Source organism: Atractosteus spatula, chromosome 11 (genome assembly GCF_055471065.1).
Source record: "Atractosteus spatula isolate fAtrSpa1 chromosome 11, fAtrSpa1.hap1, whole genome shotgun sequence".
In the NCBI taxonomy this organism is placed as follows: Eukaryota; Metazoa; Chordata; class Actinopteri; order Semionotiformes; family Lepisosteidae; genus Atractosteus; species Atractosteus spatula.
In genome coordinates, this window is record NC_142716.1 from 37,614,464 (window position 1) to 37,638,041 (window position 23,578).

The following is a 23,578-nucleotide window of genomic DNA, read 5'->3' on the forward strand; positions in this document are numbered from 1 at the left end:
GGGTATCTTCTCTGACTTTTTCTATGATACTGACTATAGAATATATGTTGAATATAGCTAAGACACCCAAAGCCTGAGGAGAAGAGCTTGTAAATCTGGGCTAGTTTACATGTACAGAAGTGTGTAGAGCCTAATAAGGTCCTGTTGTTTTGCAGGAATGTTCACAGGGCTTTTAGCTCTTCTCTTTTTTCCCTCTGTAACAGACACAGAGTCATGAGGCCCCTCAGACTCTCTGGTTTCTCTGTCAGGAGTCTTTCAGTGGGCACACATTGTATTTGTGCTTGTATAATCTGACATCTGGAATGCTACATCTTGATCTGTAAGTCATAAGAGTCACTTCAGTCTCTCATCACTGGTAAAATAGTGTATATTTATATAATATGGATATCTTTATATTAGAGTTATATTTATCCACAATAGCATACAAATGGTGCTTTACTATAGATTTGTGATTCTTTGTCTTCATTGGACCCTTTATGGAACTGTACAGTTTAGTTTTACACCAGCAAATTCCTTCAATATTTTTGAACATTTTTGTTGTTTTCATTATATATACACAGTTTTTTTTATTTCTTTATTGGCTTTTCACTTCTGTACTACCCATGTACATTTTGACCTTGTGCCTGAAAGGAGAGTGCTGATTGGAGGAACAGTGTGTTTCATATTGATGACACTGCAAGGCTGTGGGTGTGTGGGATTAACAGTTCTGCTAAGTGAGTCCTGAGATACTGTTCCCACCCAAGTAGCCCTCTTCCAATAGTGTGCTGCCACTTGTGAAAGAGTTTTCTTGGTGGAGAAGCCATTTTTCCTGTAAGAAGCTCGCCTCTTAAAACTCCTTCTTTATACAAGCAGACACCTTAATCATAGAGTTAAGCAATTCAGAACAAGTTGTTCACATCATCTGTTTCAACCTTTTTAGACGTTTTTTCTTGCTGCCTATCTTATTGTCTGAGTGCCATGAGAATTAAATTAAGCTTTTAGGGAAAAAAGCCTTATCACTGAGCTCCAGGGAGTGCACAGTAGGAGGAAATTGTTGCTGGGAAAAAAAGCATTTTAATACTTTTTCTCTAGCTTATGTCAGACTCTGTTACAAAAATCGTCACTGTTCTGCTTCAATGAACTCATTACAGTAAAGGATCCTAGAAAGATTATACTTTCAACTGTCTATCAAAGTCTTTAGGCCTTCCTGTCTCTCCCACTGTCAGCTGGTGTCCCTGTTTCTGCTGGCAGTGCACCTGATTGTGCCCTGAAGCCAGACTGATCTTTGACAAAACACCTGGTTTTTGGCACAGTTGATAAGCAGGAGTCTAGATGATGAAGGAGAGCTTAAATGAAAGACAGTCAAGAAAGGGAAAAAACTTTTCTTTTCTTTCAACATTGCTGCTCTCTATACAGTTTGAGGAACACTTTTTCACAGGCAGAGCATATAACTCTGTGTCCACCAGGATATTTACCTTAAAATGAAAGTAGCAATATGGAAACAAATATCACACCTAAGTGCTTCTGCCTGCCACTAATCAGAATGAGTGAAGAGCTGATTAATGTTACCGATGTGTTCAGGAGAGCATTACAGATTAGTCCTTATACAGTTTATGATTTATTATTGCTGTGACCCTAAAGATGGATGGGTGAAGGAATGTGATTTATTATCAACAGCTAAAAGGTCACACAAGATTCCTGTTGTTTTAAGGCAAAAATATGAAAGGACTAGCAGGCTTTTCCATAATTTATACATATATATATATAATTTCAAATACATATGGAACAGCAAGATTTAAAAGGTCACATCAATAAATTATTTTTGAGCTTTTGCTCCATTCAAAATATTGAACATCAGCTTGTGATGTACTGTAGGTGAGCTTCAGATTCAATATTGTAACAATGGTGGCTATGAAAGTTCAGTTTTGAGGTTAAATCCAGCTCTTTTTGGAAGAGAAGCTTGTTACAGCTTCTAGAAACATCTCTCAGCATCAGGCAAGGCAGTAGTCATTTCCTCTGTACCTTCTGGGAGCTGTGCCAGGGCATGTGCTTCACACTGCTTGAACTATTATTAATTTCATGCAACACCCTTCTAAAAAATACAGAGCTGTTCGCATTTCACTGTCACTTATTGACTCTGCACCTGGTTTCACTGATTGACGTTAGACAGCAATGATATTGCCTACAAGTTTTTTTTTAACTGAGTAGTAATATTATGTTTCCAGGGATGTATTTAAATAGTTTGAAATCCCTTCAATACAAAAGACCTTACACTCCTAATGGCAGTGTCAAATTGCTGACCGAACTCACACGATTCAATTTTCAATTGCTCATTTCCCAAGACAAGGTTTATGACATTTTGCCATCCATCCACCTGTTATCAGAAAGCCTCTTCCTCCTGGCAGGGTGAATAATGTCTTGACCATTAAGATACACCTAGCCTACACTGTATCTCTTTGGAAGGAGACATAACACAGACAGAGGAAGAACGCCCAGCACTCCACACGGAAGGTGTCCCAGCCTGGAATCAAGCACAAGTGCCAAGAGCTGTGAGACAGCTAATCTAACTGTCCTGTTCCTTTTCTCTTCCCATTGCTTCAAAACATTGTCTAGAACAGTGGTTCATAACCTTCAGTGCATCCCTTTAGATCTCAAATATGTTCTTGCACCCCTTATCAACAATCATTCAAAAAGTTCTTTTAAACTTACAGGAAACCATAAGTTAAGAGTGAAAGCGATCAAGAGATTTTGAGTAAATTACACACTTTTTTATTTTTTAAGTATTTTTTAAGTTTAATACCAAGGTTTTATGAAACAAAGCAGTTGTTATATGCCTGTTGCACACATGTTACATGTGACATGCCTGTGCTTAATTTGAGTTTTCAATGATTTGCCCCCTAAAAAAAATTGTCATGTCTCGTACTCCCAGAAATGGCACCTAGCACCCCTGGCATTGCATAGACCCTAGGTTAAGAGCCACAGATCTGGAAGACCTAAATCTAGAACACCTAAGTCATTTCCAAGTCAGCTTCTTCAAGCTCAGCGTTTGCCTGGTCGTGTCTAGTTAGTGTTGCGACCTATTTCTAACACTCTGCCCTTGTCTACATGAAATGGCATCTGCCAGATGTTTGCCCAGTCTGTGTGGCCTATCTGTAACCAACTACCAGGCATGTCTTGCCAAGCAGGGGCAATACCACTCTGTCAATGCTAGCACTCTTGCGTTTGGATTTGGTGTTGTGAGTGGCGAGCTTGTGTTCTCATCCAATGAGCAGCATAGCTGAAGCAAAATCTGAACAACTTCAATGCTGCCGTAGGAGACATCAGTTCATCTCTTATTTTGATATTTTTTTCTGGTACTTTCAAAATTATTCTAATCATTAAAAGACTTTCCTTGAGCTGGAACAACTTTTTTATTTGATCCAGCAAAGTGCCAGCTCAAGTGTTTTTTCTAGGTTCAATTCAAGCGGTAGCATTAAATTATCTTTTCAATTAGCATGACCCCTCTTACACTTTTAATTGCTTGACATCAGGCTCCCATTAATTTATAACACTCACTGATGTGTTGTCTCTAAATATAATTATCATTATGTAAAATAAATCATTTTTTCATATCCAGTCACAGCTTTTGGCTTGTCAGACATTGACGTCTGAAACTAGTTGCTAGGAAACGCAACCAATGTCCAGTTGGCTCCTTTCTCCTGCCTCCTCAGTTTCAGTGTTAAAGAGACCAGACTTCTATAATCTGTATTGACTTGCTTAGTATTTGATTACAGCATTAGGAAAGCCTCTGTTTTTTCTCACATATTATTTTTGCTTTACTGAACTGAGACTTCATTCAAATTGTCAGCCAAAGAGTTACTGAACATTTTTATTTTATTTGAGAAAGGTCTTATATTCTCAAAGTCAAGATCAGGCTACATTTACATAGGCATTAAAACTTGTGATCAAAGTAACTATTTAAAAAGGTATTTCTTCAAACATTCTTAGGTCTCATCAAAAAACATCTGTGTTTATATTTTACAGGACATAGCAGTAGATACCGTTAATCTGTATTGAATTGTCATGTATAAGATACAGTATGATCCTTAATTGAGGAATACATTTTCATTCTTCTGAACATTTCCTGTAAGGTATTTGAAGATTTTCATAAAATTTCAATAGAAATGTATAAGGTCTTTACAGCATGAAAACTGTTACAGACTCAGAGGCCTGGATTAAATCAATACCTCAATCTGTTCAAATAACACAAATTCTAATCCAGTACTTGATTGCAACATGTCAGACAGAGTAAAAGCTTTCAAGGACCATGTTGGGAACTAGTGACCATCAAAGTTATGACTTAGTCAAGGCCAGGGTTGATACAGAGACTCCCCTGTCATCCCTGACGTTCCCAGGCTCATCCAAATCCTCTTTTTCTTCTGCAGACAATCCTGGTGGGCGACAGTGGGGTCGGTAAGACATCCCTGCTTGTGCAGTTCGATCAGGGAAAGTTCATTCCTGGCTCCTTCTCGGCAACTGTGGGCATAGGATTCACAGTAAGTGACCATGTGGCTGTGACTCACAGCAGACACTTTGAAAGCAGTGCTCTCCTGCTAGTGACAATCAATGTTCGGAGATAAAGGGCACCTTTTTACAGTTGAGCTGGTATTTCAAACTGCTGTAGCACCTGTCTTTGGTTTCCAAAAAAGGTTTGTGCCAACCTTTTAACACATTAATGAAAAAATTAAGGTTTCTGGTAAAATTCAAGACAAATTTACTAACTTGTTCTATTTTTGTTTGATTTGTTTATTTTGTGTTTTAGTGATGTTTTACATTAGCCTGTCAGCTGAGAGAACAGGAATCAAAGGACTAAATTATGTGATTTTGCTCACAGCCTACCTATACATTACATGAAAAATTGTTTGACTTACTTTAATCTCTTTAGTAAACAAAATCACCTGTACTGTAAATGTGGATGAGCTGAACTAAAATTAAGTCACATATTGTTGTTAAAATTGCAATTACATTGTCACAGTTCTACATAATATGATATTTAGGTATCCCTTCATCTTATGGGGTACCTTCTGTATAAAACCATGTGTTAGCTACTGTATGTATGAAAGTTATAGTAACACTTAACAATTGATGGACAACCCCTGTATAAACCTCTCTACAACCCCTGTGTGCAGTCAAGGATTATGTAGACAGGAGTTGAGAGGGGTGGGTGCATTGGATAATTGTTGTCTAAATCTAAATTAAAAAACTGCAAAAAAAAACTTTTTTCCCTGGGTGAGTTTGTCAACAGGCCTTGGTCCTCATTCAAAGGCTGACTTGAAGTTTGTAACAGCTGACACAGATCTAGCTTCTTGGTGATAAAGGATTCAACTGGGCTAGAATTATTTGATTGGCGTTATTGTAAGAAATGATAAACCAAGGTCATGGCTGAGAAGGAAATGTGCCGGGCAGCAAAAGAAACATTTATATTCAAAAGCATAATCCAAGTGGACAGTGCATTAATCAAGACCCAGGTTGCAAGGTTTGTGATCAAAATAGCAGGCAACATTTGTGCTTGCCTAATCTGTCCGTCTGCCTGGTAGCCTGCCAGATTTCTGCCTCGGGTCAGCCTGCGTTCTCTCTCTAATTGAGTTTGCTGTTTTATGGTGTTCCGTGTTCCTGACATACTTGTAAATTCCTCCAAAATAGAAAGATTGTAAGCAATGATTGAATCTCATCAATCAATCTGCAATTAACATTCAAATTACTACTCAAAATCTCTGAGTTCTGAAATCATCAGACTGTTTATTTGTTGGTGTTTATTTGGTACATAAGAAATGCAAAAAGAGACACACGTTATTAAGATCGTTTGCTCTGCTTCCTCATAATTTTTACTCACAGCCTGCCTATACATTACATTACTGGGTTCAGTTCTAACCTGGGGTACCTTCTGTGTGAAGGTTTCATGTTGTCTCCTTGTTTATCTTGTTTGTTGGGTGAGTGGGTGGTTTTTTTCTGCACTCCAAAGTCATGCTAGCTAAATTAAATCAACTCTGTAAATTGTATGTGTGGGTAGTGCTGTTGACTGCTGTCCAGTGTGTAGTCCAATGTCTTGAACCCTCTGGCTGTTGGGTTTAGAGGCTCTGTGTATTGGCTGGATAGAAGTTCAACTGTGGTTCTACAAGGCACAATTGCAGTGCAAATGAAAGCTTCAAACATCATCCGGAGGAAAATGAGATGCATATTATATTTACAGCTCCCACAACATTGTTCATGGTTGTTTGCCAATTTATGCGTGAGTCTGAAAAACATTATTAAACACAGCTTAGTTGTACTTCACCATGGAAAAGATAATGAGCCATAAAATAGTATAGGTTATTTTTCTCAAGAATGAAGCAGAGAATAAAACGTACTACAAGAAAATGTAGAGCAGCTCCTTACAAAATCTTATAAAATTGTTTTGATAATACTATTTTACTTTTTTGTCTATGAGACATCCAGGGTTAATTACAGGTAGTCTCCTTTTTGGAGATATTTTAAATTAAAACAACTAAATGGTTATAGTTAATTAAACAAATTTGAAAAAAGCCATTTCAGGTTTTGTTCATGAAATTGGCATTTCTGTTTTCATATATACTGTACACAATATTATATGGTTCCCTTTCACAGATGAATAAAATGTGTCGTATGTGTTAATGTGAGTGAAGCAACAACTGAAACCACAGCAGTTTCCCACAGGAACTTTAATGTGTTAAAGCTTTTTTTAAGGCAGAATATCGAGTCATGTTTTTTGTAAGAAAATGAAAAAAAAAATTAAACCTGATTGAAATCTTTTGCTAAAAAAAAACACTTTTTTCATGTTTCTTTACAAGGTTGTTTGGTTTCTTTTCTTTTTTCGAGAAATTAAACCATATCTAAAAAGAATCAGTTAGAAAAAGGATGGATGGATAAATGCAGTGTCACATGAAATTGAATCTGATTGGCTGTTAAGACTTTGCAATAAACAAGCCTGTCAAGAATTAGGGAAGCTTCATTTCTTAGGAAAAATATAGTTTTATCTATCTAAAACTTAGTACATGCTGTATTTAAATAGAAGCAGAAATATGCCTTGTGTAAAGATCCATTTTTTCTAGATTCAGAAGGATTTACAATACATCATGGTTGTAAAAGAGGTGTCACATTCCTTGAGATTGAGGCTGCTATACAATAGTTCAAAGTATTACACCTTACTCCTATATAAAAGTCAATGCTCAGTTTGAGGACGAAAAGCACTGTTGCCGTACACTGTGGTCTCAGTGCGTATTTGTCACGCCCTCTGCAGCCAGAGGGCGCTCCTTCCCTGACCTGTCCCTGGTTTCCGGTCTGCTGTCCTTCCGGTCCCTCTCTTTCCCTTGGGCTATATATTTCCGGGTCTTGCACTCTGTCCTCGCTCAGCATTGACGTTCGGATGTCCTGAGACCCGCCTAGCACCAGGGCGCCCCACGTCCGCTCCCTGAGGGCATAGGTTTCTATACGGCATTCCTGAACTCTTTGCACTATGAGCCCGGGCCTTTTTCCCGTCTCGCCGCTACGCATATGGGTCTTTTTCCACTCTCCTGCTCCCCACAGTTAGTCCCTTTGGACGTCCGTGACAGAATGCTGAGCCACCTACTGACCCCGCGAGCGGCGCTTTTTGTCTTGCTGCAGTTTTTTCTTTTTCTCTGGGCTGTTTTTTTTTTCTCAGTTCCTATATTCTAATCGCTGGATATCACTGCGATCTTCCGTGCCTGTGAGCGGGTCCTGCACCTGGCTTTCCTCGGGTAGATCACTCCGATATCAGTGATTGAATGTTGAGCTGGCTTTCCTATTCTTATTACTGGATATCACTCCGAGCTTCTGTGTCTGGAGCGGGTTTTCGTGCCTGGCTCTTCCTGGTCTTGCTCTCTCCGATATCAGTGATAGAATGGTAAGCTTTCTGCCGTTCCTCCATTCTTTTCGCTGGATATCACTCCGGGCATCTGTGTCTGTGAGCGGACTTCGGTCTGGCTTTCCTCAGGTTGTCCACTCCGATATCAGCGTTAGAATGTGAACGTGCCATTGCCCAGTCTGCGGTATTTTTCCCCGGGGTTTTTGCTGTTTTTTCTTGTTTTTTGTCTTTTGTTTTGATTTTTTTTTCTTCCTGGTTTCCCCTCATTTTTGGTCCCCCCTGCTCTGTGTCTCGGAACTTTGGTTCCTCCTGTTTTTGGTTCCTATCTGTTTTGTGTGGTTTAGTCTCCCTGGTCTTTCCCAGGTTTTTGTCTGTTGTGTTTGTGCTTGTGTACTTTTTTGTTTTAGGTCTCCGGAGCTCTACTCTACCCCCCTTCCTCCACCCAATAAAGGTTTATACCCCGGAGGAGGGGGTAGCTCTCAGCCGTGGACTCCCGGAGGTTTCCTTTCAGTTAAATGAGGTTTTTCCTCCCCCCAGTGCTGGGCAGCTCATGTATTTGTATGGGCGTCGGGAGCCGCCCATGAAGGGGGGGGTATTGTCACGCCCTCTGCAGCCAGAGGGCGCTCCTTCTCTGACCTGTCCCTGGTTTCCGGTCTGCTGTCCTTCCGTTCCCTCTCTTTCCCTTGGGCTATATATTTCCGGGTCTTGTACTCTGTCCTCGCTCAGCATTGACGTTCGGATGTCCTGAGACCCGCCTAGCACCAGGGCGCCCCACGTCCGCTCCCTGAGGGCATAGGTTTCTATACGGCATTCCTGAACTCTTTGCACTATGAGCCCGGGCCTTTTTCCCGTCTCGCCGCTACGCATATGGGTCTTTTTCCGCTCTCCTGCTCCCCACGGTTAGTCCCTTTGGACGTCCGTGACAGTATTTAATTCACTTCTGTGGAGAAATCATAGCTCTTGTCTTGGGTTGCTGTACTCTGTGTGCTTTACTATACTTAACACTTGTTATCTCTCATCTCTTTGGCTCCCTGTGACTGTGGTCTTAGAAATATGATTTCCTATTCTCATTGGAGCAAAGCAAGTTATAATCCGCTCTGGGCTTTGCTGTCACAGGAGAGAGAAGGTGCTGGGAGGAAAGTACAGTGATCTTCAGTGCCAGCTGGACACAGTGATCAGACACTTGAGGCTAAGTAGAGTGTAGCAGAAGAAAGGAATAACTCAATTTTCCTCAGAGCAGGAGCTACAGCTAGAAATCAGCACTTCCTCACCAGCCAGTTGATGTGTAATGCCTGGGATTAATTAACAGCATCACGGGCAAAGGGATCAAATTCAATTCCAGAACAGATTCATAAATAGCAAAAACATGTGGGTTTGTGTGAGACAACTGTGACTTCAGAAACAAAAATATGGGTCTTCTGACAAACAGTGCAAGCGGGTTTTTCTTAATGATGAGAGGATCATGAAAGACATTCCATTTGCAGTTGTGACCTCTTTCTGGATTCTTCCAGAAACTTCTCAGTACATCAGAAGTTCTTGGGGGATTTACCAAGGAGAATGTGATTTGTAAAAAAAAAAATCCTTTTCTCTTTCTTTTCTTTAGTCATTAGAATGAAAATGGATATGCTACAATAATACATTGTCTAATTTCCCAGAAATTTTGCATCCAAGCAGTTTATGTTTTACTTAGTACTTAGCCATAACAAAACACACCAGCCAGGGTTTGCTCTCTCAGTAGTTCTAATTATACTGTGTGACCCCACTGCTTAGAAAGTTTTGAAATTTGGAAACATTTTGAAAATTATGATTTTTACACAGAGACTTAAAAAACATTCATACAGGTCATTTAAGCATTACATTTAAATAAACACAACATTACATAGAAGACATCAATCCATACAAACTCATTATGCACTCCTACAGTAATCCAGAACGCAGAACCACCAACAATCATCCTAAGCCCCTAGAATTGCACAACACCCCTCATTTTTTACACATAACTACTAATTGTATTTCTACATAAACATAATATATATATATCTCCTTATTGTGTAATACACAATACTCCTTTATTGTGAACTCATTTATTGAGTAGTTGGTGAAGATAAAGATAATGCCCAACTACACTGTGTATACCTCAGGATAGATGTGCATGAATCAAAGACGTGGGTAGGCCACTTCCTAAAGTCATTTATAATGAATGCGTTGCTTTTGTATATATTTAATTTATTCATGCTGACACTGATGAGTTATTTATGAGTTTTATAGAAAGACAGCATATGACAAACTTCGCAAATATGTATATATTGTATAATGGGTTGGCATATTTTTGCTACCTCCTTGTGATTAAATGAAATGAATATTGTGCTTTTTGTGGCACAACCTTCAGGACAGCTGAGAAAAAAAAGTTTCATTTAACGCAATGTGAGTCAAAGAAATAGGAAGGCAATAATGACCATGGAAGAAATTAAATTCATTTGCGAATGGGGCAGGTTTGCACACTACTCATTAAAAATACATTTGTGAAGCCTACATGTTCTGTGCAGGAAATGGCATGTTGTTCCATAATTGAAGAGACTTAGATGGCCTTCTTCCTGTAAAGCTCCCTTTCTCTCTCAGCTCAAAACAGGCCTTTAGCGCCACACACTTGAAAGCACTGAAGAATACTTTTTAAAGATGTTGTGCTGCCACCCAGTGGATAGTTATGAGAATGCTGGCAGTGACTGGAGAGGCTCTAAATCAGGAACTGACATAGCTCTTTATAAAGTATTCCTTAGTTATCATTTAACAGAGCAACTTTTATTACAGCCACCTTTGGCTAGTACTGAGAGAGACATTTTTTGGTGAGCTGACATAATTTCTTTACAACTTTAGGTTTGTGTTTTATGTAATTCTGCTTGATTTAGTAATCCAAGATAGTGGCTCCAAATAAATCAGATTTAAGGTAGGATGATAAGGACACCCTAGATAAATGTCATTGTTCAATAACAAGACAGACTCCCAGGAGATCTTCTGCAGGATATGTGGATTTTTTCAGTCTTTCTGGGTAAAGGCATTGGACCAAGAGTGGTGATCTTGAGGCACTCCTGCATCTTCTGGTGTATATTTCAGCTGAGGTCTTCAGTGAAAGATAATTGATTTCATGCTTCTGAATGAGACATATTCTAAAATTTGCTTTCAGCTCTTAAAATTGTTGAATTGGAATTGCATCAGAACTCTCCTCATTCAGCTTTGTTAGCTGAAATGTAACCAACTGCACCTCCATTGATAAAAAAAAAAATTAACCCACTCTGGGAGTATTTGATACCTCATCATTCTCATCATTGTCTGTTATAAATGGATCACCTATGCAGAGCAGAGTCAAATATAAGTGAGCAAATTCAACATTAACAAGCTGAGCTATGTTTGAAATGACGAGGCTGTTTTGAAAACATGGACTGAGTACCGAGACAGGTAAAACAAAGGTCTAGCCAGGCAAGCCATCAAGAAAAAAGCCATTGATCAACACCAGTAATTAACAACTCAGTTTGGGGATCAGCCCAGGACCAGGGGTAGGAACCATTGCTCTAGAGGACTGGATTTTGGGACCTAAGTATAATGAAAATAGGTTTTGCACAGCATTTCTTAACTGAAAGGTTAATTTGTTAAAAGCATTCATGTGTTGTGGCAAAAGAATAATGTGCCTAAAAAGTGAACTACAGTATACAGTATTTCCACCCACTTCCTGCTGCCAGCATAAACCCCAGCAATTTCCACAATACATTTGGGTTTGCATGGTGTGGGGTCCCTCTGCAGTAAAGGGGGCTCAGCAGAGGTGAAAACAGCTCTCCAATCAAGAGCTTCTTCTTCAGTCTTCTACATGTGGAGTGGCTGGCTGTGGAAGGGCTTTAGGATGCATTTTATAAGTGTCAGGACCTGATGATGAAGGGTATGATATTTATTTGATTCGGGTAATCTTGCCACGACAATGCCTAGACCTCCTTTCCTTTCCCACTGTACTTATTCCTTTTGGTTGATGCTCCAATGCACAAATGGGGAGGAAGGTGTTGGAGCATGGTGGAGTGCAGAGAGCAAGAGGCTTGTTCACTTTTGCTCTCTTAACAGTATGAGGATGTTATCATGTTATGCTCATTCATCACAGAGTTCATCCATGTGCCCATATGCTAATGCAATATGTATATAATCATATATCAAACGTTTATGAAATCTTATTAAATATCTTCATTATATTTTCAGGAAACGTGATATTATTGGTTACATTATTCATACACTACATTCAGCTGCATATAAAGGGAACTATATTGCAAGCTTATTCATGCACGAGTAACGCGAACACTGAACTGTAGACCAATAGAATTTAGTGCACAAAACAGTACAGCCAATGGGGACACTATCACATGAACTGTGTGGTAGGGTAGAGAATGGCATCGTGTTGCAACATACCTGACCTTCAACATGAGAAAACTGAGATACACAGGCCCTGTGATCACATTGTGCCAATATGGCACGATCTGGTATGTATTATCACTGTGTTTGGAAACATGTTCCACATTGTTTCGGATAAATCATTGTTATATGATGCAAATTCTTCTGGATAACATATCTGAATAGAAAGACTAATTTCCTAACCATCCTGTACTTTCAAGTACTTGAAAATCCTTTGTACTAAGGAATTGACTGTGGTGCCAAATTCAAGGTCCTTATCAGGCTTTGTATCCTTTTAAATATACAGTGTGTCCTTCTTTGGAAGTGTCTAAAGATTGCCAAGATATGTGTATTAAACAGAGCAGTAGAAGGAACACTGTTTCTTTATGAACACTGTTGTTTGATAATTTCTTCAGAAGAAAACTAAAGTTTTTTCTTTGTACTGACAGTTGAATACGTATATGACAGAGAATTAATATGATAACCTGTTTCGGAGAGAACTAAATGTTAGCACACAAATGCTAAAATCGTAGGCTGATACTCAGGAATCCTAATGTATGGCAAAGTAGATTTTTTATTAAAAAATATAAAAATTAAATGAGATTCTTCTTCCATGCTCTGCACCTGTAGATCGAAATGAAGCGTTTGGTTATAATAATATTTTTTTCTTCTTAATCAGCTGTACAAGGCTTCTAGTATTTTTCCACTACTAAATAAATGCAGCGCTGACAACATACATCAGGAGCGATATTGTCCTTAAACTGGGCTGTAAATAAGGGTTTTGTTTAACAGAGGTCAAAGTTCAGATACATTAGGCTGCATACGGCTAATTGAATTTTTCATTTGTCTTAGAAGGCATTACAAAATTCTAACTTCTAACAACAATGACCTGTTTATTTAAGAATAACTGCACCTCTGCTGAAGTTCTTAGGCGTATATAAACCTGCCTATGAGTATCATAATGGCAGATTCAGAAAAAAATATTGAAAATCCCAATTCCGTTTCTCTTTAGTATACTAACCCATTTTTTTTAATTATTGGAAGCTAGTTAGAAGTAACTTTATTCATCCAGCTTCTGGCGCTACTGTTACTCGGGGCTACGGAAGTTTCCTCGTTGTCTCTCCATCGTAGTGGAGTGGGCGCTTTAAGCAGGCGCAGAAGCCAGCCCCTCCTCTCCGTAGCTGCTGTCATTCCTATGGCTCCTCCTCTGTGCGCATCTCCGGGGTTCGCATCACCTGTTCGTGCTGCTTCTCCGTCTCTTTCCCTCGCCTGTTGCGTGCCTACTGTGTCAGGAACGAACTGGAACAGCTTGCTCTCTGCAACACTTTCAGCACCAGTGCACTCCTATACTATGAGCACGCAGTCCATGCATAAGGAAAGGACACCTGATACTAACAGTGTTTTGTAAGTGGCTAAATTTAAAGAAATATGTGACCTAGTGATTTCCGCCTGTTTCCAAAGCTGTCAACTGTAACTAAAAGTTACAAACTCCACGCCAATGCAAGACTGTTGGTTTTCTTCGGTTTTCTGTGGAGTTTACTCCGCTGTTCTGTATTTGCGGATTGGATTTACGCTTTTACTCGCCGAGAACTGCTTGTGAAAAAGCTGATTTGGATTTTGAAAGCACTTAACTAACCGCTGCCAGACCTCGCCGATACGAAAACGACAATGGGCCAACTGGCTTTCTGAGTCGAGCAGTCTCACCCTGCGAAGCGGTACCGTCCAGCTGATAGTTCTTTCCGGTCAGGAGAAAGGCGTTTATTCTGATCTTTTTAGTAATACTCTTCAGTTGATGCCATGCCCACTAACAAGAGCTTAGTACCGAAAAAGGAAGCTACAAACGGGACTTCAAGAAACGTTTTTAATAGATGTGCCTCGACCAACGAGTTGTATGATTTTACTTTCAAGGTGTGTACAGTATTCTTCTTGCTGTAGATCAATGGTTATGCTGTCTGCTTCTAATGAGATAGTACTACGTGTGGTATTGGCATATGGTGTATCTAAACTTATTGTGAAGAGATGGTTACAGTTGTCAAACGTCCGAAAGAGATCCAGTTAAAGACTTCTGCACAGAATGATCGCTTTTGCTAGCATCACAAATGCCAGTAAGGCTTTGGATGTTTAAATAATAAAATTGCCTCTCCGTTTCCTTCACAACATTTGCAAATTGACTGCATGTATTCAGGGTAAAAGTAAGAGTGAAGCTTCCAGGCATTAGTTCATTCTGGACGCGAAGATGAAAATAAAATTTACCTGTCAAATGAAGTCAGTAGACTGCTGTTCAGGAATACAACGAGCAATGACTTGGCAGTGTTGCCGAGTTCTGCGCCACCTTGTATTATCAGCGTTTCTCCCAATTGTAGAGGAGGATATAATAATGTAGTTATAGTATTTGCATCCCTCTCTGGCTTTTTAGTAGTAGGGCCTGTATTGTTTCTTAATTACAAGGTTTATTATGTAGTAGTGAAAATATTAGTAAAAATGAGGAAGTATGTTGTAACCGAAGAGATGATAGTCCGGTCTTTAGTCTTTGGTATTGGACTCAAGAGAGGAAAATACGACCGAGGAGCTAAATTAACCTCATCGAACTGCCGCTTGCCTATTTGTCGTGGGTTCCAAGATACTGTAATTTACATGCGATTTTTTACATGCGATCTCCCTCCCATGTATAATGTTGTGTCAAACTCAAAACTTTATACTTGTAATGTGCTTCGGGGAACCTTTACCGAACAAATCCCTATAAGATTATTTACCGGAATTAAGATTAAGATTGCAACTGCAACGCCCCGGCGAAAGGGACGTTAATTCGAACACGATTCTGAAGCGCTTTGCAAATATTTGAGGAAGGAGGACTGTTAGGATTTTCTTATCGCTCCTGAGATTGAACAGGTAAACACGGATGTGCGTCAAGTCAGTGTTCACCACAGATCCTGGCTGACTAAAACCTTCATTTTTGAAAAGCTGTACACCCATAATACATTTTATATCTTTATTACTTTCAAAGTAACATTTTGCAAATGCACGTCCATTTAAAGAGGGGGTAATTCTAGATTAGTTGTCTGTGCAATACTGTTAAAAAATAGTTCATTCCAGCACCAAAAACTTAAGTAGATTTCAAAACTATCCGTTGTCTTCTCATTGTATTTGAAGGGTTTTTACAGAGGGTATTGAAGCACTTCAGTAGTCTGACTACTTTTAAGGAACAAGTAATAGGTTTATTCCATGCTGAAAAAAAGAAGAAAGAGATCACAACGTTTCGACCGTGGAGCCTTCTTCAGGTGTGAGGCTCCACGGCCGAAACGTTGTGATCTTTCTTCTTTTTTTCAGCATGGAATAAACCTATTACTTGTTCCTTTGCAGCCTACGCATGCTGACGCAGCTACCCACCTGAACTAACTACTTTTAAGTCCATTGTGAGTTTTCCCCATAATGCCTTGATAATAGGCCTCAGCCTTCACCAAAGACTGAGGGATTAGTTCACAGCTCATAAAACAGACCCCAAAGTAGTCCAGTCCAGCTACTCTCTGTGCTGTTATTGACTAACATTCTTAGTGCAACTGAGAAAACTAGGTTTGACACTTTTGTGAGCTGAGCTACACCTACTGTAATTCTCCAAATACTGAAAGGAGAGAGAGATTGGTAAATTAACTTGCACTGAGTGCTCTAGTGTTCCATTAATGAGGAAAGTTAAAAAGCAGCTAGCACTTACACCACTGTAATGGGTTTGGAAGTAAAAAAGATTTTGCTTAATAACAGAAATCAAAAGACAGCTTTCCAAGCTTTTTGTTCTAATGCATACCTTATCTTAATCTTTTCTGACCTTGAATTAACTCCATGTAATTTTCTTCTTCAGTGAAAAAAAGTATTTTCCCCATATACCCTGTCTTCCTTGATTTTATAAAAAAGAAATCCAATTTTCTTTCAGAATATGAGGTAAAGAATTTTTGCCTTCAAGCTAAAGGTTTTGAATATTGTATAAATGTGCAGAAATAACAAGAAACTAGTTACTTCAATGAATACTGACTTAAGGTTTCAGTCATGCGAGATATAGTGCTGAGGAGAATAAGTCTAAATTGCTATGCTGAGTATAGAATCTTCTAACTTTCTGCAGGTTTTATAGTTGACGTCTGTAAATTATTGATGGTCATATAAAAAAGAAATCTGTTCTATGGTTCAGGCGCCCTGCTCAGCAGAGTCTCAGCAGTATGAATGCCAAGCCATTTTGTTAAGAGGTGAGAGGTAAGCCTTTGATTGCTTTCATATACCTGCAGACACAGGGACACACATCCACAGGGCCAGATGGGCGATGCAATTACCCTTGTTTGCTGAATAATCTGACATTTCTTGCTTGCTGTTGAGTATGGTTCACAAGACAGCCATGCCAGAAATGGCCACAGACACACAGGGTTTTTGTCTGCATGACAGCCCTAAATTGCCTGATAGTTACTGATCTTTTGTCCATGTGCCAATTTTCTCTGATTTTATTTGAGGACTCAAAAACACAGTGATCCTCTATTTGTACCATTTATCAGTAGAATTATAGATGATGCCCAAGCAAAGCAGAGCATCACACATTCTGTATAGACTCACTGATCTACATGTCTCGGTTACATATTACAAACTGCAAACTTTCAAGATTCTGAAAATTCCTTATACATTGAAAATTTGCAAGGATGATACAACTTCCATTGTGCATGATCATGAGACAGAGGAGAATCCTTGAAACTACTCTTCTTGTATAAAATATAGGGATCACATTTTGTAAGAACAGAGAAGATTTGCATTACAAACCTCTTATAAAATGACACAAACTGGTAATGTTTATTTCCTTGTTGTTTTGCCTCTGTTTATATTTCTCAGTGGAGAGAGAGTCATTTTTAGTGATGGTCACACACACAGTGTTTACAAGCACCTATAGCACTACCTCTCAACACAAGATATCAGTCTTCAGGTGGAAATGTATAGTTTAGTGAGAGAAAGGTGAGGTGCGTTTTCAGGTCGTTGGAAAAGGCTCATTCTGAATGCATTTGGCATTATCATGATGGTTAGTTTTAATGACTGGGAGTAAAATCGCTGAATGGTTTGTGTGTCTGGGCTGTTCCTGTTCTGAGATAGCTGCATCGGTTTCCACCTTAGAGCTTTTTGAAATATGGAAACAATAATGATTTTTAAAAATTATATTGTTGATCATTTCTTTCCTTGCGAACTGCAGTCTGTGAAAATGCTATGAAAATGAGTTTCACATGCTAAAATTTCTCTTTGACTGAGGGGGGAATTGATTTATTGCAATTCTTGGTTTCAATAGCGTGTATTCTGACACCCATAAAAAGGAATAAGGGAAATTGAAATTGCCAGCTAGGATATAGCCATAGTGTATTATTCATATACAGTACATTTATTTAATTCCAGGTCTCCATTGGTTTTTATCATTTGACTCTGTCTCCTCTCATATACCACAAGTGATGGAGCCATTTCTTGGTGTGATAGATTGTGCTGCTTTTGATGTAGTAGAAGTCTATAATGCTTTAGAAAGGAAAAACTCATGGATCTGTTTTGACAAGAAATCTGTTAATATTTTCGTATCAGCTCAATGCTGCCATTAGGAGTGATTTTACTTGAATAGCTTCCAGTCTATGCTGTAGATGTTGCGAGCTAAGGACTACCTGTCTGAGAAAGATCTCTGACTTTGTTTTGACTATACTACACCTTGACTGAAGTGAACATGCCTTTTCTTCATCAGTGACTTCTATGAACTGTTTTAGGGACCTTAAATACTTGCACACACATATTATGTGGCAATGCAATGCACTTTGGTATTCCTTCAAATTCCCTTGAGCTTTTAAGTCTTTTTTATTGGATGAAGCTCAGTAGGAGACCTCTGGATTATTGTATAAATGAATATGGCATCCATTTCACAACAAGTTTTATAAATTACACATTTTCCAAGATATTTCCAGCTCATTACTTTGTTTAGTACATTTGAAACTCTGCATGTACAGTAGGTGCCTTGCTGATTACTTGTTCTTCCTTCTGTGCTTCATTACTATCGCTTGTTCAGAAGAGTGTTGCTCATAAGAACAGTTGCAAGTGAAAGCCATTTGAACCATCTAGCTTGTTTGATAGTACCTTATTGATCCAAGGATCTCATCCAACCATTTCTTGAAGGAAGCCGAAGTATAGACTTCAGCCACATAGTAGTTGGGTAGCCAGTTCCATTCTCTCAGAGCTATTTGGGTAAGGAAGTACATCTCAGATTCTCAGATTTCAATATGCTTCCATGTAGTTTCCTCTTGTGTTCTATGATTCTTGTTTAACTGTTCATTCTGAAAAAGTCAATGCCACTGAAGATTTTGAATCCTTGTATCAGGTCCCCTCTGAATCAGGTAAAGACTAAAAGGGTTCTGTTCCTGTCAAAGTTTTTTATCATATGGTGTTAAAAATATACACATTATTCTAAATAATGCCTTACTAGTGCATGGCACAATTTTAGCATGTCATTCCTTGATTTAAATTCTAATATTTTTGACTATACATCCTAAAATTTTGTTTATTTTATTCCTTTCTCACTTTGCCTAGAAGACATGTACGAATCACTAGTGTAAGTCTAGCTCAGGGTTTCCCATCTTGCATAGTTTGCTTTTCCTACTTGTATGCACATCCCTGGATACAAGACTCTACATCAAAAGAGTATGAAGCTGCTTTTATATGTGTTTTCAATATAGGGCCGTTAAACATTGAGTTGCACTGAGAGCTCTTCAGTAATTTTGCAGGTGAAATTATCCAATGCCTTAATATTTTATCGTTCGCAACAGCTGTGAAGCCTCATTGTTGGTAGACCTTTGAAGCAATATGTCTCTAGCCAGGCTGTGCATCCCACAGTGTGGAATGCACGCCTCTGGAGTGTTACTGATCACTATGGATGATGGGGTGCTCAGAAACCCATGCTCAATCAAAGCTATCTTGCAAGTGTGATTCACTAATGAAAAATCAAAGCCTGTATTTCCTCCTGTCTCCCTAGGACTTTAATCATTGACAGCCTGTAGTTCCAGATAAACTAGCTGTGATTTTACTCCTGGAATGGAACCAAACAGCTACTGGAAACCTTTAATTTATTTGCATGTCATGAGTGTTTTGTAGAGCCTTGTGACACACAATCCCCAAAGCACTGTTCCACCAGAACAAGAACAGGCCAAAGTCAGAACTCTTGTTTGTATTAATGGACACATTTGGAGCTATGATTAAAAGCATGCTCTGGGAAAAAGATGTATTGTGTGCTTGGTTCAGTCATCTTTGCCCTCTCAAAATATTGGGAAATCCTTATGAATTATTTACTTCTGTTGTCTGTAATGTTGTCATCCTTGATTTTCCTTTATACTGTACATGGTTGACTGAAAGGTAATAGTTTCTTATATGAAGATATGTATAACTGTGATTTTCCTTTATCTTATTATACCAGTGTTTGTCTCAGATTGGCCATATTTCAAGTCCCTCATGCAGAGATAGAAAATTAAAAAACCGCAGCAAAAAAAACGAACAGATACGGATGTCAAAACAAATCATGGGTCTCTCTGTGTGTTACAGCAGAAAATGGAATGTCTTTCCACTCTAAAATGGATTTTAACACCAAATAGGAAAGTATATGCTTCCAATGCTTTCTTCCCCCCTTCCACATTGCATAGAAGAATCCTGCAAAATTTCCTATAAGGCTTTTGGGCTACATATTGCTTCAGATGTCAAATGCACAACTATGAGAATCACACAGGGAATTTGCTGTAAGAATTCATTCATGTACTGTATGTGATTACAAATTCAGGTGTTTTGTGTATGGGCACTCTTGGGTGTTCCCAAATGTTAAAGTCTATTTTAGAAACAACATCTTTTTTTACATCTTAAGAGCCATATTATGTCATTTTTTGTCTAGACACAAATAGGAACACAATTGTTTCTGTGCATGTGGATTCTGAGAACTTATCTAGTAGAAGTCAAAATGAAATGTGCTGAGGTAGTCCTATAGCTTCTCACATTATGTTTAGGGTGTGACATTAGCTTGTGATGACCGAAAAACGGAAAATGTCCCCATTGCAATTAATGTACAACAGCGACATGTGTGTCAGTCTCTTGAGTTCTTCATCATCTTTAGTGCACATAAAGCTATAGTTAGGAAGGACTAATTGTTATTCTGTACTGATGCAAAAGAAACTGCATGTGTGAGATGCATATGGACCTATCACTGAAGTTGAGAGTGCTGCACCTCTTGCTCAAATTGTGGGGTACACAATACTCCTTTGTGTTGAGTCACAATCAATTATTTAGCTGATTTAACTTCCTTCTCTTTCCTTATGTCCCTTCCCATTTCTGTCAGACTGATCCTTGACAGGTTTCCTTTTGGGTGTGAACATGTATGGCTGCAAATGTGTCCCATGTTGCTGGCTTGGAATTGCCTTCTACAACATAGCCAATGCAGCATTATAGAAAGGCCTTCTATAGTTAGAAGCTGTAAAATGTTCATTTGTACAATCACTGGTCAGCCCTGCAAAAACCGATCTCTCCCAGACTATGGGGGGTGCTCTAATCACACTGATAGTGACTTTGGAAACCAGTAATATTTGCTGATGATGTACAGTAGTTTCAGTGGATAGACCTCAGTATACGCGTGAATATAGGTGAATAGTGCTTTTCTCAGAGGTGAAATTGAACGAACTGGATATCTGCTTAATTTAAAAAATAATCTGCAGTGCTCTGAAATTCTCATAAAAAGACCTGTGCAGAATCTCTTGAACTGGATGTCTTGATGAAGTAAAAAAAAATGACTGTTGTTCACATGCAATGCTTAAGAGGGGATTTCCTTTTTCTAATTTGGTGATCATCGTGTCTTTTGTTGTCATTCAGAATACAAGTAGCTTTTCCTGGAAACTTAAGCCCCTTTTGGCAACATGTTTCAGATCCCTTTCCTTTTACTTTCTCTCTTTGGTTTTGCAAAGAATAGGAAACATACAGTACACATACAGTGCCAAACCTAGACTGTGTCTATTAATTTTAACCCTATGTTTTCCCCAAGGTATGTTTATTATTTATGAAATTCTCCTGTCTTAACCTTCAGGTTTGAAACTGTCCAGTCTGTTAAAAATAAGATGAGTTTCAACAAGGCAAGATTTGAATGCTCCCACTAAGACTGCAGTATTAAGTCATTGAACTTTCTGGTTTATAGGCAGTGCTAGAGTGTATTAACTGCAATAAAGGAAGCAGTTTTGCAGATATGCATCAACAGGGGAAATGGCTGATGTCAAGGGATGTTGATAATGGCTTCCAAACAACAACGTAAGAAAAAGAAATAACAATTTAAAAGAGCCCCGTTAAAACACATACAATTAAACTGAAGCACATGTTTGGACAGTTTTTTCTCTGTTCCTCAGAAACAAAATCAACACTTAACTCTTTGGACCAATATTTTTGAAATAATTGTCTTCCCCAAGACCAGAGCTCTTTGAGTCGAATGTTTTGGTGTATCAGAAACCCCTTGCCTTTGAGGAAGAATATGCTTACAGATCCCAACAGTCAGGAAGGATAATTATTATTGCTTTAAAAGCAGACAGATGGTAATTGGCGCTTGATTAACCAGTAAATACTGTCGCACAGCACACTTGCTCAATAATTACATGAGGAGCACTGTGATAGGCATGCCAGCTGTCATTAATAAAAGTCTAAGCTTTCTGTAAAGATCCAAATTAACACCTTAAGGAACTAAGGAACTGGCCTGGTCTTTTACAGAGGGGCCAGATGGGCTGTGAGATGGAGGTTGGGGAGGGAGGATGGAGAAAGGCATTGTTACAGTGAGTTAATAATAATAATAATAATAATAATAATAATAATAATACATAAAATTCACTTTATTTATGGGCTGTTTTAACTAGCCTTTAGCTTACCTTTGGAGAGCCATGTGACATCTGGATGAGATTCATGGTCCCAGCTTTGCTCAGGAATGAACGCATAGTACTGTACATAATGGACTGACAATAAGAATGAACTGGCCATTTACCTTTTTAGACAGAACAGATATGCAGGAAAAGAAATTGCTGACGCTTGGAACTCTGGCACTGCATAGCTGTGTGGTGATTTCCTCCTCCTCTCGCCAGCATAAAATATTCAACAGAGTTGTTCTGGAAGGGATTTGGGGGGTTTTGCTCTGATGTCGGCACTCAAGGCCTAACGATTTCTCGCCCTCACACCACTACAGGTGATGTTGCTGGGGGACTCGGGAGTCGGGAAGACCTGCTTCCTGGTCCGGTTTAAGGACGGGGCCTTTCTCGCCGGCAGTTTCATAGCCACCGTGGGAATAGACTTTAGGGTGAGAGGAACCAGCTTCCGGAACTGCCTCTCCCATCTCACCCTTCTCTCGTTGTCTGCTGTCACTTCACTGTATTTTCCTCTCCAAACACCGAGCTCTGCCCCATAGTGGTAAAAACACAAAAGTGCAATAACACTTGGGTGAATACGGCTTTTTCAGTTCGTGAAACTTGAACTGGGGCAGCTCCTCTCAACAAGTCCTGCGAGCTGCAGCCATATAACAGCTCAGAATCAACAGGCAAAATCTTCACCAACAGGAGTTCTCTTTTGTGAGTGCTGTGTTTTCTTATCAGTAGTCAGTGTTTTGTCCTTTGTAATATTTTTAGGAATACCTTACACTGTCTTTTTGCAACATATTTTTCAAGGGAGAAACGTGGCCACATTTAACAACACTACGATAATCTTCCCCTCAAATAATGTTCTGCTAATGATGAAACCTAAGAGGGTATGTCAGGTGAATGTGCAAATGTTAATGATGCCTCAGTCATCAAAACTGAACACACAGGAAGGAGCTCAGTCTGGTTAACAATTTGACTTTGCATTTCCATGTGTAAAAGGTGCATAATAAGACAAGCTCAGCTTTTAACTTTTAGTAACATCACAGTCACGTTTTTAATGGCTTTTAAAATGATGCTAATGACTGTTCTAAAGAGTAAGCTTTGTGACTCACACTTCCATGTATGTTAGCAGGGTTTTTAAAAATTGTGCTTTTCCCCCTTTTCCTCCTCCTTTTTTTGGTAATACTGATTTTTCAGGAGACTAATTTTCCAGTTCACAAATGGAAAGCAGCCAGTTGCACAAGTGACCAGAAGTCAGTCTGTTCACCTGTCATTTTAATCTTTGCTGTGCAGAGTGGATTTATTCCAGTGGCCAGTTGACATTTTATCAGAAGGTTGGTGATATTCATGAATTTGCCAGATTTTAATTGCACTGTTCAAATATCGGTCAACC

At 39.0% G+C, this 23,578-nt stretch overlaps 1 protein-coding gene across 3 annotated transcripts in view; it reads left to right on the forward strand.

Moving 5' to 3' along the window:
- Positions 1–23,578, forward strand: part of LOC148823966 (ras-related protein Rab-37) — a 57,150-nt gene that overhangs the window by 12,851 nt on the left and 20,721 nt on the right. Inside the window, exons 2-3 of one of the 3 annotated variants that reach the window (XM_088928074.1) lie at positions 4,404–4,514; positions 22,518–22,628. In XM_088928074.1, coding sequence (XP_088784200.1) covers positions 4,404–4,514; positions 22,518–22,628 — 222 coding nt within the window. Of the gene's footprint in view, positions 1–4,403; positions 4,515–13,567; positions 14,192–22,517; positions 22,629–23,578 lie in introns of those variants that run through there. The other 2 variants (XM_088928073.1, XM_088928072.1) reach the window with 2 other exon arrangements.